This window comes from Dermacentor andersoni, chromosome 5 (genome assembly GCF_023375885.2).
Source record: "Dermacentor andersoni chromosome 5, qqDerAnde1_hic_scaffold, whole genome shotgun sequence".
Taxonomy (NCBI): Eukaryota; Metazoa; Arthropoda; class Arachnida; order Ixodida; family Ixodidae; genus Dermacentor; species Dermacentor andersoni.
In genome coordinates, this window is record NC_092818.1 from 4196530 (window position 1) to 4213256 (window position 16727).

Sequence of the window (16727 nt, forward strand, 5' to 3'; positions counted from 1 at the left end):
TTGGGAGGCAGAGGGTCGTGGTAGGGTTTGAGATGCGAGACGGGGACAATGTCACATCCATGCCGGCGCTAGTCGTCGGGGGGTGACGGTGGCTCATGAAGAAAATTCACCAGGGATGTTCGCTCCAAGACTCGGTAAGGCCCTTCGAATTTTGGGACGAGTTTCGAGGAAAGCCCCAGCATTTGGAAAGGGACAGACAGCCACAGAAGAACGCCTGGAGCGTAGGTGTTGTTCGGAAGCAAGTTGGTGCGGTGTTCTTTCTGGCGCTGCTGTTGCTCTGCCATAAAGGAGCATGCTAGCTAGTGGCATCCTTCGGCTTGTCGGGTGACGTCGGATACAGGTAGACACTCAGAGGCGTCAGGACAGTATGAAAGGAGCGTGTCGATGGTATGTGTCGGCTCGCGGCCATACAGGAGGAAGAAAGGTGAAAATCCCATAGTGGCCAGGATCGCGCTGTTGTATGCGAATGTGGTGAATGGAAGGACGCTGCCTCAGTTACCATGATCACATGCCAAGTACATCGAGAGCATATCACCAATTGTGTGGTTAAATCGCTGTGTGAGCGCGTTAGTCTGGGGATGGTATGCCATGCTTGACCGATGAATAATGTGGCATTCCGAAAGCAAACCTTCGACGACTTCGGAGGGGAAGGCGCGACCTCGATCACTGAGGAGTTCTCGAGGTGCGCCGTGTCGAAGGATGAAGCGATGTAGGACGAAAGAGGCTACATCCCGTGCTGTAGCAATTGGTAAAGCAGCAGTTTCGGCATAGCGTGTCAAATGGTCAACAGCAACTACGATCCACCAATTGCCGTCTGGTGTCATGGAAGCGGTGGGCTGTATAGGTCAATGCCGACGCGATCGAAGTGTGTGGCAGGGAATGGGAGTGGCTGCAATGTACCAGACGGGCATAAAGGCAGCGATTTACAGCGTTGACAGTCAAGACAGCACCAAACAAACTTTTGTACAAAATGTTACATGCCGCGCCAGTAGTAGCAGTGGTGAATTTGTTCGTACGTCTTGAAAACTCCGGCGTAGCCACACTGCGGATCGTTGTGGAAATAGGCAGAGATTTCTGACCTAACGCTGCGGGGAATCACCAGAAGCCGCCGACGGCCTTAAGGAGGGTAATTGCATCGATGGAGCAGCTGGTCACGAATGGTAAAATGAACTGCTTGGCGTCGGAGGGTTCGGGATACAGGGATGGTCGATGATCCAGATAGATCGTCGAAAAGAGAAGCAATCCACGGGTCACAACATTGTGCGGTGGCAAAGGAGTCCATGTCAAGAGATGACACGGAGTCTGCGGAAGTTGTTCCGCAGGCCGAGTCTGGAGGGAAAGATGAACGAGGCAAGGCGTCTGCGTCTGAGTGTGTGCACCTGCTGTGGCATACAACGCGAATGTTGTACTGCTGGATGCGTAGTGCCCAATGGGCTAAGCAGCCAGTGGGATCTTTCAAGTTGGCCAGCCAACAAAATGCGTGGTAATCTGTGATCAAGTCAAATGACCAACCCTGTTGGCGTCTGTATGTACCTCAGTTGCAGCTGACGGGTCGAAATGGCGAAGAATAGGTGGGGCAGTGAGAAGACGACGCAGTGTAGCAAAGGCGGAGTCACATTAGGAGACCAGGAGAAGAGGGCGGCGTCACCGCGTAGAAGCTGAGTCAATGGCACCATGATCGATGCGAAATTTCAAACAAAGCGCCGAAAATATGAGCATAGGCCCACAAAGCTTTGAAGTTCTTTGATGATCTTAGGCTTCAGAAACTCGGTGACTGCTGAGTAGAACACTGGGTAGAACACCGTGCTTGGACACAACGTGGCCTAATACGGTGAGCTCTCGCACGGTGAAGCAGCATTGTTTGAGGTTGAGTTGGAGGCCGGCGTTCGTTAGACAGGTCAAAACATGTCTGAGGTGGAGCAGGTGAGTGGGAAAATCAGGTAAGAAAACCACAACATCAAGGTAACCGAGATATATAGACTTGAGGCCACGCAGCGTGTTGTCCATGAGTCGTTCAAACATGGTAGGGACGTTACAAAGCCCGAAAAGCATCATGTGAAATTCATATAAGCTGTCAGGCGTAATGAATGCAGTTTTCTAGCGATCGGTCGCAGCCATCAGGACCCGCCTGTACCCTGAACGCAAGTCAAGGGACGAGAAGAATTCTGCTCCCTGAAGACTGTCGAGAGCGTCGTCGACGCGCGGCAAAGGATAGATGTCTTTGTGCGTTACGTTATTTATCCACCGGTAGTCAACGCAAAAGCGAATAGACCCATCCTTCTTGCAAACGAGAATGACAGGAGATGCCCAGGGACTGTGCGAAAGTTGAATAACGTCACGCCACAGCATATCTTCAACTCGGGTGATAATGACACGACGCTCTTCGGCAGAAACGCGGTACAGTTGACGTAATGGCTGATGTGAACCAGTGTCAATGTAGTGCTGCACTTCCGACATGCGGCCCAGTTGAGGTTGTGAAACGTTGAATGAACTTCTAAAGTGGGGCAGGAGATCAAGAAGCCCGGCGCGTTCGGCAAGTGTGAGGGTATCGGCGATGGCACTCGAGAACGCATCCCTGGATGTCTCCTCAAGCACGGAAATCGAAGATGGTTGGCCAGAGTCCACATCAAAAGAGTCTCTGGGGACGTCAACCAAAGACGATCAGTCGAGGAGTTCAGTCAAGGCAGTCAAGGCATTCACCAACGAGCAACAAAATAGGTGCACAGAGGGGATCGTAGAAGTATATATTGCTGCAGCTGCCAGCAATGTCAAGCGTTGAAAACGGTAATGGGAGAGATTTACGGCTCATGAAGACGTCGTACGGTGTGAAGAGGACCGTTGCATCAGTGATGGCATTGCAAGAGACGAGTATGAGGGCGAAGGAGCCAGGCGGAGTATCTGTGTCCTTGTGCACAGTAAGTTTAGAAGGGTGATCACGATCTTCGTGCAATGGTGCGTCACACAGATGGGGAAAATGGTGCGTCACACAGAAAATTCAACTTCGGCGCGTGCGCAGTCGATCACGGCTTTATGGTAGGATAAGAAGTCCCATCCGAAGATGACATCACTCGAGCAGGCGGGAAAAATAATACACTCGACTATAAGCAATGCCGTAAATAAGCACACGTACAGTACAGGCTTCGTGCAGAGTGACGTGCTGTGCGCTTGCCGTACGAAGTGACAGTCCAGAAAGCGGCATGGTCACCTTGCGCAGTGAACTACACAGTTGGGTGGCTATCTTAGAAACGGCTGCGCCGGTATCCACAAGAGCGAATGCAGGAACACCTTCAACACAAATTTCGGCCACGTTAGCAGGACAGGTGCGAGGACTTAGACAGTTTGAATGGGGCACAGTTCTTGCCTCTTGTGGGAATGCGCGACTCTCAAGCGTCCCCTGATATGCTGTTTTCCCGCATAGCTCCCGTCTCCTGCAGTGCGGCTTCGCCGCGTGGCGTGGGGCCCGCGGCGGTCGGTGCGGTTGAAGCGCAGTGCGAGAGATGGCGCGAGTGCTGCGCTGCTAACGCCGCCTACCAGCGGGGTTACTTGGCCGCGAAAAGGAAGAAGGCTCTTCCTCTTTGGCTGCAGGTGGGCGAGTGCCGCGGACGTCCCGTGCGTGCACCGATCCATGCTTCTGCGAGACCGTCTCGCGTGGCCTCCTTCGAACACGCCCCACATCTGGCTGCCCAATGTGGACCTCTTGGGGCGTCGGACGATAGTTTTAACAGTTTTGCTTCGTTCGAGACCTTTGTTTGAACGAAGCGTAGGCCTAGCGTGGATTTTGATCGGTAGCATCGGCGCCGTGCTTTCTTGAGTGAGGCGATGGTGGCTGTAGTGTGTTTGAACTTTTCAACATGCTAAGCCTTTTCGCAAATGATTTTTTTTAATGACATTCGTCGGTACGTGACCCAGGTGGTCTACATCCTGGGAGAGCGAGGCTTAGCGCCCACGGAGCATTGGCAAGCCTGAAGCGAGCCAGTACAGAAGCCTCGTGGTTGGTCCGAATTTCTTATATAAGTAGCTTCTTCTATCTCTTTGACTCTGATGAAGTCGTGGCTTTGGGAGCCGGGTGGCCACGGGCCATGGGTGCCGCTATGGGCTGACTGGTATTGCAACCTGGCACTGGGCGCTCTGACACCGTCTGGGATGGTGGGCGCCGTCAACTCGGATGCTGTGTGCACCGAGCGAGGTAGGACCACCTAACAGAGCTGACGTCTCCTCGTGGCTGCCTGTCTTGTGCCCATTTTGGGTGTTGTTTTTTTTGGATGCTGGTTGTTGTCAGGATAGCGACGCTTTAGGCCTAAGGCTTTACGAAGCTGCCTGTCGCACGTGGAGAGACACAACCTGGTGGACCGTGGCGTTGAGTTGTTGCACTTTGCTTCCCTCATTCTAGTTAGCCTCGCACGAATTGAGATTACTCGTTCGACTCAAAGAAGTGAGCTTCGTTCACGTGAACTTAGCATCTGAGTAGCTGCCCGATCTTTTGCTAGCCGAGTTGAACATCGTACCACGTGGGCGATGCGCATGCATAATTCCTCTCCCTTGCACTACTTTAATGCTTGCCGAGTGTGTTGAGTGTACGCAGCGTGATTGGAGTCACCCTTGGTTTGCTGTCACCTGCACATTGTCTGCACTGCTGCTCCGTACTGCGATTGAGCCACCCCGGGCAATGGTGATGCTGTGGCCAATTCAGTGCAGCGAATTCGGCGGCCGCCTGTATCCAGCTCGCAACCCTCGGTGGCGGACAAAGGAGCCAGCGGTCACCGACAGCAGGGCGTGAGCGACGCTTGCTCGTGCCGGCTACTGTGTTGCCGTTTCCGGAGTCCTGTCCTAGAATCGTGCCGTCGAGTCTGCAAAGCTGCTGCTGTGACCGGCGGACGCCAGCGGTGTACCAAAGGACAATGTCGGCTCGCATGTTATGGACAGCGTGCGGACATTTCCTTGGCGCGGCCACTGTTGCATGTACTACCTTGTTCGCAAAGCACACGTTGATGTTAAACCGTGGCACATGTTTCGCCGGAATATGTAGTGATTTAAGGTTGGGGAAATGTGGGGATGCGCGACTCTCATGCGTCCCCTGATATGCTGTTTTCCCGCATAGCTCCCGTCTCCTGCAGTGCGGCTTCGCCGCCTGGCCTGGGGCCCGCGGCGGTGGGTGTGGTTGAAGCGCAGTGCGAGAGATGGGCAAGTGTTGCACTGCTAACGCTGCCTACCGACGGGGTTACTTGGGCGCGAAAAGGAAGAAGGCTCTTCCTCTTTGGCTGCGGGTCGGCGAGTGCCGTGGACGTCCCACGCGTGTACCAATCCATACTTCTGCGAGACCGTCTCGCGTGGCCTCCTTCAATGCGCCACCATTCGCATGACTGTACGCGCGAATGACCCGGCGTTGGGATCCAGCCTGGGGCGAACATATTCGCTCACTATCAGGTCGCGGTGAGTCGGACTTCCTAGATTTGTCGCGCGCCCATCGGTATGTTTGTGGATAGCAACTCAGCTAGCAGGCATTGATATATGAAAGGTGCAATAAATGCCCTTCGCCAAATGACAGAGTGTGTTCGTCGACGATGCCTCCTGTCCCATGCTGTCGTCCTGATAGGAGTCGTCAGCATCGATACCGAGCGCAGTCGCAAGGAGATTCAAGACTTCGCTTTTCGGTTGTTCTGTTGAAGGTTGCTGGATTACTTGAGTAATGTTTGATGGTGCTGGATTGATGATCAGTGTGACGTAGGATACTGCGGCTTCCTCCATACCTTCAACTGCATGAATGGTGGGCTCTTCTACAATGGTGACAACGGGTGGAGCTGTCGTGAGTCCCCTCTGATGTCCTTGGAAGCTCTCTTGGCCCAATGCGCCATCCTCGTTTCCACCAAAGTAGTTCTTTCATATGCATTTCTACCAGCACATCATCTTTTCTGCACTTCTGCTTGAGTAGATCAAAGGCATTCCCATAATTACTGTCGGAAAACTGTAGTCCTTCCATGGCAGCTGCCGCTTTTCCGGTTAGTGATGACAGAAGGTACGTAAATTTCTGATTTCGTTCAAGTCGGTTCTTTCATGTACAGCTGTTTCATATTGCCGCCAAAATCTCTGCCATTTCATTTTATCGCCGTCAAACTTCATTATTTCTAGCTTTGGTAGCTTCACTATTGTTGCTTGCTGCGATTGTCTAGCTTCGCCATTAAAGTTGGGTTGCTCCCTCACTGTTTCCCGTATTTCTTGTCGAGAAAGGTACGCATTGATCCTGTGCAGAGCATTTATTATCTTTAATCGTACTCAGTGGTTTTCACAATTTCCGAGTCAGTTGTTTCGGGTTTTATGAACTGCTCCATCTGCTCGTCTGCTTTCTTTAGCGAGTCTGCAATACCTTTGATCTGGCTGGCTATCAGCAACATCGCTGTAGGATCCTCATTTTCCTCCAGTTTCTTTTCAGCATCGCTCACTAAGTTGGTTATTTCTGTCCTCAGCGTTTTTAACTTTTTCAAAATCACATCTCTGTTCATCTTGAATGACTAAGTAAACTGCTGGTCGCTTACAGATTCTAGCGGCGAGCCGTCATCTGAGTCTAGGTCGCCCAATGTATCCGTGCCGCTCCTTGCGGCCGATGTCTCGCCTCGCTGCCATTGGTTCGCCTTCGGGCCTCCTCTTCGTCTGTCTTCTGTGGCCAGTCCGTCGTTCTGGAAGTCCGTGGCCAGTCAGAAGAGGAGTAGCCGCTATCCTGGTCACGGCACCATGTTGCAGAAATGAGACGAGACAGCTGCATTCGATGCAAATGAAATCAAGATTCTTCTTTTTGTTTATTGCTTCTTGTAGCGCGCGTGCCTTTGGAGCCTGCCATCTTCTTCTTTCTCATCTTGTCCGCTCCCATGAGTTTCAACATGCCCTTGTGATTGTTTGCACTGCTGTGTTGTCGTTCCTTTGTCCTAAGAGCACGGGTGTGAGAACCCCACACTCTTGAACTGCGACGTTCAGTTTTCCTGGTCCGCTGGTGCAGGTCGCCGACGCATTGAGGAGAGCAAGTGTCGGCAAGGGGATGGCGAGCGACGCGACAGAAATTCTGGGAGGTCAGCACGAGCACACGGTTGGGGAGAAGGAGCGGCGTATTGGCAAAAGGGCTGGCTGCCGTACTGGAAGGGCCGAGAGGCGTCGCTGAATGCTTGAGGGCACCGGTGGCAATATCGGGTGACATGTCTGTGGGTGCAGCAAGAATAACAGATGGGACGATTGTCAGGCGTCCTCCAAGGATTAGCTCTCGGTGCGGTCCAAGATGCAGCATGGGCTTCCGATGGCACTGATTGGGACTTGGTCGAGAAAGACGCCAGCGGAGGCCTGCATACTGCCTGCGCGTACGGCGACAGGCTGTACTGCCAGCGCAGAGTTGAGATTCGCGGCTGATGGCGTGCGGAAGGAACAACTTGAGCAACCTCTTCGGAAATGAGGGTGCGGAGTGTGTTTGGAAGACGGGAGGTGGGCTCCTGAGTGAAGGGGACTTAAGAAAATTGGTGGGCAACTTCCTCACACACAAAGTCCTTGACCTGCTGAAAGAATGAGGATAGGTCATGCATGCTATCAAGGCTCACCAATGAGTCGTCGCTTCCCGGAGCACGCCGAGTCGAAGCGCGTTGCTTCCTTAACTCCTCCTAACTTTGGTATAGGCTGACGACTTCGGTAACGGTGCACGGATTCCTGGCTAGGAGCATCTGGAATGCACCGTCATCAATGGCTTTGAGTATATGGTGAATTCGCTCAGCTTCGGGCATGGCGGCGTTGACTCGTTTACAAAGGTCCACAACATCTTCAGTGTAGCTCGTTAACGTTTCTGCCATCTGCTGTGCTCGGGCGCGCAAGCATTCTTCAGCGAGCAGCTGGTCGGCTGAACACTTCCATAAAGGTTGTCTTGAAGACTGACCATGTGGGTACATCACTTTCGTGGTTGTGAAACCAGAGTGAGGCAACACCAGCCAGATAAGTGACGACTTGGGTTAACTTCGATGGATCATCCCACTTGCTGTGCGCACTCACACGTTCATATAGTGCAAACCTGTCTTCTACATCTTCGTCGTCTGCGCCGCTGAAGATCTTGGGGTCCTGTTGTCGTAAAACGCCGATGCAGGTGATGGACTCTGGCATGAGCGTCGTTTGGGATAAGCTGTTGGTCATGGCGGGCGGTAGCGTTCTTGATCGCAGCTCTAGGGTTTCAAGCGACGAGGTTCGAGTCCCAGCACCTCCACCAATTGAGAAGAGGTTTATTTGCGGCTCCTTATGCAAAGGCACAGTGACCGGGAACAGCGAGACAGCCCAAAGCACTGTCCAAAAAGAAGCCAGCAATCAACAGCACAAGCCAGGCTGAGCTGCATGTTGGCGATGCAGCTGTACCACAAGACGAGTCTTCTTTTTCACAGCTAGAAAGGCAGTGTTCCAGTTAAGACTACAGTCGAACCCGTTTACGTCGGACTATTCTATACCGAACAATTTCTGGACACGGTATGTTATAATGAGTATATATAGCAAATGCAGCGGTGTCGTAGAGGTAGAACACCCGCTTCGCGTGCAAGAGGTCCATGATTCGAATCCTGGTGCCGCGCAATTTTCCACCGCATTTAAAAAAACAAAAATCCGCGTGTTGACAAAATTGCATAAACAGGCCTGGAGTGTGGCCTGGTCCCGTTGACCAGAACCGGTAACGCACTCCCCCACCAGAGCAAGATTGGCCACCTTGGTGTAGTACTTGGCCACAACCTCCTATATGAACACAACAATTAAACCCCGGCCCTCAGTCCCCAGCAGCTGCGAAGCAACTGACCACGGCTGCGGTCAGACCTGCGACGCAGCAGAGGGTGCTAAGAATCCCTGGCTCCGGACAGGCCGCCATTGGAATATGAACCTGGCAACGTTTAACGTTAGAACGTTATCTAGTAAGGTGAGTCTAGCAGTGCTATTGGAGGAATTAGAGGGCAGTAAATGGGATATAATAGGACTCAGTGAAGTTAGGAGGCCAGAAGAAGGATATACAGTGCTAAAAAGCGGGCACGTCCTGTGCTACCGGGGCTTAGCGGAGAGACGAGAACTACGAGTCGGATTCCTGATTAATAAGAATATAGCTGGTAACATGCAGGAATTCTATAGCATTAACGAGAGAGTGGTAGGTCTTGTTGTAAAACCTAATAAGAGGTACAAAATGAAGGTTGTACAGGTCTACGCCCCTACATCCAGTCATGATGACCAGGAAGTCGAAAGCTTCTATGAAGACGTGGAATCGGTGATGGGTAGAGTGAAAACAAAATACACTATACTGATGGGCGACTTCAATGCCAAGGTAGGCAAGAAGCAGGCTAGAGACAAGTCAGTGGGGGAATATGGCATAGGCTCTAGGAATAGCAGGGGAGAGTTACTAGTAGAATTTGCAGAACAGAATAATATGCGGATAATTAATACCTTCTTCCGCAAGCAGGATAGCCAAAAGTGGACATGGAGGAGCCCGAACAACGAGACTAGAAATGAAATAGACTTTATACTCTGCGCTAACCCTGGCATCATACAAGATGTGGACGTGCTCAGCAAGGTGCGCTGCAGTGACCATAGGATCGTAAGAACTCGAATTAGCCTAGACCTGAGGAGGGAACGGAAGAAATTGGTACATAAGAAGCCGATCAATGAGTTAGTGGTAAGAGGGAAAATAGAGCAATTCCAGATCAAGCTACAGAACAGGTATTCGGCCTTAACTCAGGAAGAGGACCTTAGTGTTGAAGCAATGAATGAGAATCTTGTGGGCATAATTAAGGAGTGTGCAATAGAAGTCGCTGGTAACACCGTTAGACAGGATACCAGTAAGCTTTCGCAGGAGACGAAAGATCTCATCAAGAAACTCTAATATATGAAAGCCTCTAACCCTACAGCTAGAATAGAACTGGCAGAACTTTTGAAGTTAATCAACAAGCGTAAGACAGCTGACATAAGGAAGTATAATATGGATAGAATTGAACATGCTCTCAGGAACGGAGGAAGCCTAAAAGCAGTGAAGAAGAAACTAGGAATTGGCAAGAATCCGATGTATGCGTTAAGAGACAAAGCCGGCAATATCATTACTAATATGGATGAGATAGTTCAAGTGGCTGAGGAGTTCTATAGAGATTTATACAGCACCAGTGGCACCCACGACGATAATGGAAGAGAGAATAGTCTAGAGGAATTTGAAATCCCACAGGTAACGCCGGAAGAAGTAAAGAAAGCCTTAGGAGCTATGCAAAGGGGGAAGGCAGCTGGGGAGGATCAGGTAACAGCAGATTTGTTGAAGGATGGTGGCCAGATTGTTCTAGAGAAACTGGCCACCCTGTATACGCAATGCCTCATGACCTCGAGTGTACCAGAATCTTGGAAGAACGCTAACATAACCCTAATTCGTAAGAAAGGGGACACCAAAAACTTGAAAAATTAGACCGATCAGCTTTGGGAAGAATTGGGGATAACCGATGACCGATTGGGAAGAATTGGGGATAAAAGTTAATGGAGAATACCTTAGTAACTTGCGATTCGCTGATGATATTGCCTTGCTTAGTAACTCAGGGTACCAATTGCAATGCATGCTCACTGATCTGGAGAGGCAAAGCAGAAGGGTGTGTCTGAAAATTAATCTGCAGAAAACTAAAGTAATGTTTAACAGTTTCGGAAGAGAAGAGAAACTTACAATAGGCAGCGAGGCACTGAAAGTGGTAAGGGAATACATCTACTTAGGACAGGTAGTGACTGCAGATCCGGATCATGAGACTGAAATAATCAGAAGAATAAGAATGGGCTGGGGTGCGTTTGGCAGGCATTCTCAGATCATGAACAGCAGGTTGCCATTATCCCTCAAGAGAAAAGTGTATAGTAGCTGTGTCTTACCAGTACTCACCTACGGGGCAGAAACTTGGAGGCTTACGAAAAGGGTTCTACTTAAATTGAGGACGACGCAACGAGCTATGGAAAGAAGAATGATAGGTGTAACGTTAAGGGATTAGAAAAGAGCAGATTGGGTGAGGGAACAAACGCGAGTTAATGACATCTTAGTTGAAATGAAGAAAAAGAAATGGGCATGGGCAGGACATGTAATGAGGAGGGAAGATAATCGATGGTCATTAAGGGTTACGGACTGGATTCCAAGGGAAGGGAAGCGTAGCAGGGGGCGGCCGAAAGTTAGGTGGGCGGATGAGATTAAGAAGTTTGCAGGGACGACATGGCCACAATTAGTACATGACCGGGGTTGTTGGAGAAATTGGAGAGAGGCCTTTGCCCTGCAGTGGGCGTAACCAGGCTGATGATGATGATATAGGAAAAATTATGCTTACATTGAATAAAAATAGCAGCGACTCTCGATATATCGAATGTCAAGCAGCAGAAAGGTACCCCCAGAAGTTGGCTTTCCCTCGCGGCAGCGGGTAAGCCGGGCGGCGCAGCTCCATCCAACCGCTCTCGCTATCGTGACCGCGCTGCCTCGGACGAGCCATCGACACCCCCATGCAAAAAATTATCCTGGCCCACCCGCAGCACTTGCTCAGACAACCAATCAGGAGCTCTTGTGCCATCGCACAAGATAACGAAGGTGTGTGTTGTGTCGCTGCTTTTTTGGTTAATTGTGTGTGCGCCTTGTGGGCCTTCTCCCACAGTGTTGCCGTGATGAAGCGGCAGGATTTGCCTTTCGTCGTGAAGCTCGAAATCATAAATCGGGTCAAACGCTGTGTAAAGTCCAATGTCCCTGCAGCGTGCAAGATTCCGAGGAGCACTCTCAGCACGCTCTTGAAGAATAAGGGGCAGATTAGGGTTAAAGCGGCCAAACTCGTGACCCGGTGCCCATGGCGCCTGGCGCGTATGCGCGGCCATGTATGAGTGGTCCATTCGAAATTGCTTCAGCCGTGCCGACTTCCGCATGCTCGGTGATGACCGTACATTCTGATGAATGCGACGAAGCCATTGCTGGTGTTGCCGAAGTTTGGAGCGAGCTGTCAGAATTTCCGGTGGCTGTTGACAAATCAGTGTTGGACGAGTTTGTAAGTGCAAATCATGGCATCGCGACCACGGGAGAGCCTGAAATTGAAGACTACATTGCCGACATCGTACCAAGCACAATTGAGGAAAGCAACGACGGTCCTTTGCCCACATTCTCCGAAGTGATTGGTGCGCTCGCACTTGTCCGGTGTTTCTGCGCGAATGCGGAAGGTTGCAGCCTCAGATGCTCCAACTCTTTCGACAATGTGGAGAAGTATGTGCGTTCCAGGCAACGAAATTGCCCATGCAGAAGAAAATAAAGGACTATTTCACGTGAAACTAAGCTAGTTTCATCAATAAAGTGATTTTATAAATGGTATGTGCTTTTATGACATCCAAATATTAGGAGGCTTATATCGAATTATGCTCTTTATCAAACTGATAGACGTTTTCTTGCGAGTTTGATATAGCCGGGTTCGACTGTGTCTAAAATTGCTGGTGGAGCACCTTTGGCAAACTTAACTAAAACCTCAACATATTTTTAGCACATTTTAAGGACGGATATCTCAAAAGTAGTGCAAATCTTAGGATTCTTTCTAAGCAGACACGACTTCACTGCTGCTTGGGTTTTATTCCCCGTTTGCAACATTTGTGGTGAATTGATTTAAACATTTTATTTAGGTAATTGGCCATATTATTATTATTATTATTATTATTATTATTATTATTATTATCCATATTATTGCTGACAAAGCTACAACTTTGCTAGGTAATGTTCACCACAAGGCAGGAAGCATGAACAGGCTTTTGAAATTACTATCTAGAGACACTTCTATATCCTAGCCCACATCTCCATCATGCTGTTTCACAAGAATGTTATGTACTTGGGCTTGACTTTGCAAAGGCGTGTTGCTGCGTCTAATGGTTGCAGATGTACAGTGCAGTCTATTTTCATCTTAGTGTTCAATTGAGAGAGGCAGTCACTCTGATGCCAAAGTTTGCCATGCACCAAGTAGAGCTGCCCCCGAAGACTGAGAAGTTGAGGTGTGTGTGTGCAGCCAACCAGAATGGACCACTCAAGTCCAGCCCAGCATACGTGATGGGCACCACGGGACCCCCAGGCACAGCGGCCACCATGGTGGTTGGCGGCCAGCCCCTCAAGGGTATCAAGGTGATCCCAGTGCCTCCACGTGGTGCGCGGCCTCTGCTGGCACGTCTCATTGGGCCGCCGCCGGCAGGGCTGAGGGCCGTGCATCCCGCGGCCACCAACACCCCAGTTTCCTCTTCGTCACTCATTGTGCAGGTGCGTGCCCTTCTGGGTCATCAGTCAGTCAATCATCAGCTTGAAAATGCTCAGCCCACTAGGGTGCCCGCCCAGTGTCCTGCTTCAAAATTACAGAGGCTGTGATTGATTGTTTTCACTACAGCAGCAGGTAGCTAAAGACTTTCTGGATGTGGCCTTGGGCGTTGAAGGAAGCAAAACGCAGTGAAGGGCAACAGAGAATTAGGCAGTGTGATGAGATTGCAAAACTTGCAGGCATAGATTGGAGCCAGCTGATGCAATACATTCGAGGTCACTAAAGCAAACCAGTAAGGCAGGCAGGGATTATGCACTGTCGCTCTTACCATTAAAACTTCTTTCTGGGCGAGTTGGTGCATACTTAATTTGACAAATATAACAGTGCTTCCACTTGCAACCATAAAGGAACAAGGAGCACTTGCGTCCTGTCCTTGTTCCTTTGTCGTTGCATGTGTTAGGGCTGTTATATTTGTCCAATTACTCTTACTATTTAAGATGTCTTTCGGCATTCTTTCTTTTTTTAAATTTGTGCCAACCTTTAGTTACGCTACTGATGATGCTGCTGGCCACTCCCCCTCCTTCACCCGATCTCTCTGTCTCTCTCTAGACGCACGCACGCACACACACACACACACACACACACACACACACACAGTAGCCAAAAAAAATTGTCTGAATAAAAGAACAGTCCGAAAAATCCATGATCCTGTACTGAAAAAGTCGCAGATAGTCCCTTGTTTTAAATTCCTGCTTTTTGTAACGTCTGCTTGCATCTGTGCAAGCGTCATGTTCTCGTCATACACACAAGACAGCATTATTAGAGCATTGAGAATGTCTTGCATTGATGGTTGCGGGTGGCCAGAGGTGTTGTCGTCGGAGTCCAAGTCTCTTTGCGGCAGTGCGGGAAGGTTCATCCCACTGCTGCGCAAGTTGGCAATCGCCTGCTCGCCAGTGTCGATGTCTTCAGCGGTGCCATTTGCCTCTTCGGTCATGGGCTCTTCAGAGTTGCAAAATCAAGCATGCCTAAAACAATCTGCAATCATCGAAGGCTGAACAGCCTTCCAGGTACCTGCTAGCATGCCGAATACCGAGAACAGGTTAACTGAGTACGTCTTCCCGCTGTCAAAGCACGAGTGTGTGGCCAAGTAAACGGGCCCGATAGTGTGCCTTGAGGTTTTTAATGACCCCTTGGTCCGTCGGCTGGAGCACGGTCGTTGTATTCGATGGCAAGAATTCAAGACAAATAGCTTTCAGGTTGTTTACAGTGTCCTGCGCCCCGCAGTTGTCTACGACTATTACCACTTGCCTCTTCTGGTGCCCAAACATCCGGCCCAGACGGTGGATGTAATCTTCAAACGAGCTTTATGTAATCCAGGCCTTTGTATTGCCTCTGTACCACACAGGCAGGTTCTTCGCACCCTTGAAACAACGGTGGTTTTTCACCTTCCTTATCACTAGAAGAGGCAGCTTCTCGGTACCAACCGTGTTTGCCCCGACCATGACAGTTACCCTCTCCTTACTATGCTTCCCACCAGTGCAGGCCTCATAAGTAAAGGATAGTGAGCAGTCTCACGGCATTTTGAAGAATAGGCCTGTCTCGTCACTATTAAAAATGTCTGCAGGAGCATTCTCTTGTACCAGAGCCTTCAACTTACTTGTCCGGTAATCTGTGACAGTAGATTGATCCACGGCACCGCTCTCCCCGCAGATTTTCTTGAAAAAGACTCAGTGCCTTTTCTTAAACCCACGGATCTACCCATCGGTGAACTTGAAGTCCTGAATGCCCATTTTAAAGCGAGCATCTCAGCTTTTTGCTTGAGCATGTTGCCCGAAACGGGAAGGTTCTTTGCTAGGACTCCAGCTGCTGGGCCTCTTCAAGCTTCAGATATTGTCCTTTCCGGTCATTTTTTGTAGTTTTGTAGTGCGACTGGTCAACTGCAGCCAAGGTCTTTTCTTTGTTTTTCTCTTAATGAGACAAGGTCTGTTTGAAGGACTCCTTCGTGACGTCGACTCGCGTTCGTCCTTGCTCGATAAGCCTGATGATGGCGGCCTTTTTGTCGAGCGTCATGGTCGAATATTTTTGGTCGAATACTGTGTATATAGAACGCTCGTGAAAGAGAAAGAAGCACACAGGAGATATCAAGAGAAGAGGAAGAAGAAAGGGCCAGATCACTTATGTCTCATTAAACGGAATCTTAAATTTTGGTGGAGTCGCACTTTTGAACCATGTCTGTGTCATTTGCCATCGCCCGACCTGAAGATGGTCATGACAGAGCCAATTCAGCACTTGAGAATCTAGAATCTGTTGGCTTAGAGTGAATATGCGTGTGACTGACTTCCAATGCTGTATTGACAGTTCCAAGTAGCCAAACCATAGTTAAAAGCGAAACTCAATCTGCTAGCCATCTAATACAACACCTTTTGAAAAATCAGCAACGGCAAGTGTGGTGACAGCAAGAGCTTCTGACTACATTGTCATCAACAACCCAATCAGCAAAGCAGACAGTGCAAGAACTTGTCTTGCCAGAACCTTTCGATGGTACATCATCAAGCCTGTCAATGTGGCTTCACTTTTATGAATATGCATGCTCGCAGAACAATTGTGTTATATCTTTATTAACTACGCTGCTAGCTTGCGGCACACAGGGGAATTACATACCGTATTTACACGATTGTAAGCCAACTCCAATCTAAGTCGACCCCCCCATATCGCGTGTGACAGGAAAAAAAAAAAAAAAGAAGAGCATACCCAAGGGTGCATTCCGTAACGAAAACTTATTAGTAGCTGGCATGGTAACTGGACTACTCGTCTTCACTTGTGCCATCGTCCTCCCAACCCAACCACATGCACCCGTCAAGAAGGCTCTTTTGACAGGTCCAGTTGGCATAAGTTCGTGGTCTGCCGCCAGTCACTCGTACTCACAACGAAGCAGGTCCTTAACAGGCGAAGATCCGGACTTGTTTCATGACCATGTCACATTCACTGGCAGGAACTGATCACGCATTTCAGTGACGTATGCAGCAAGCTTGGCCTACAGCTCTGGAAAGCGTCCCGACTTCGGCCTATGAGAAATTCTTCACTTCCCGTCACAGGTGAAAATCTTGCTTCGCTGCGGTCGGCACTCTCACACCACCCGTTTAGAAACATCAAACACGCTGTGTAGTGATTTGTTTCTTTGGCGTAAAGGATGGCAGCCCTCTTGAACGCTGCTGTGAACGAACGCCGAATGTATAGTGGTCCTGCAGCACTCATGACGACCAAGAAAGCATGGAAGTAGCACGTAGCCAGCCGTCAAGTCGAACACGTCAAACGAAGAGCTACAGGGAAAGAGAAACACGTGAGCGGTGTCTGCTCTTCCATGAACTATCGATACTCCCCGCAAGCGCTGCCTTTCTGAGGGTGCCGCTGCGAAGGGAGCAGCAGCACTTTCATCAACTGTCGACACCCCCCCATGAGTGTTGTGTGCACTGT

The 16727-nt window shown here is 49.9% G+C and overlaps 1 protein-coding gene across 3 annotated transcripts in view; it reads left to right on the plus strand.

The window, feature by feature from the left end:
- Nucleotides 1-16727, plus strand: part of LOC126529909 (nuclear factor related to kappa-B-binding protein) — a 437784-nt gene that overhangs the window by 404697 nt on the left and 16360 nt on the right. For all 3 annotated transcript variants that reach the window (XM_055070097.2, XM_055070098.2, XM_050177360.3), the window contains one exon: nt 13014-13258. In XM_055070097.2, the coding sequence (XP_054926072.1) occupies nt 13014-13258 (245 nt within the window). The remainder of the gene's footprint in view (nt 1-13013; nt 13259-16727) is intronic.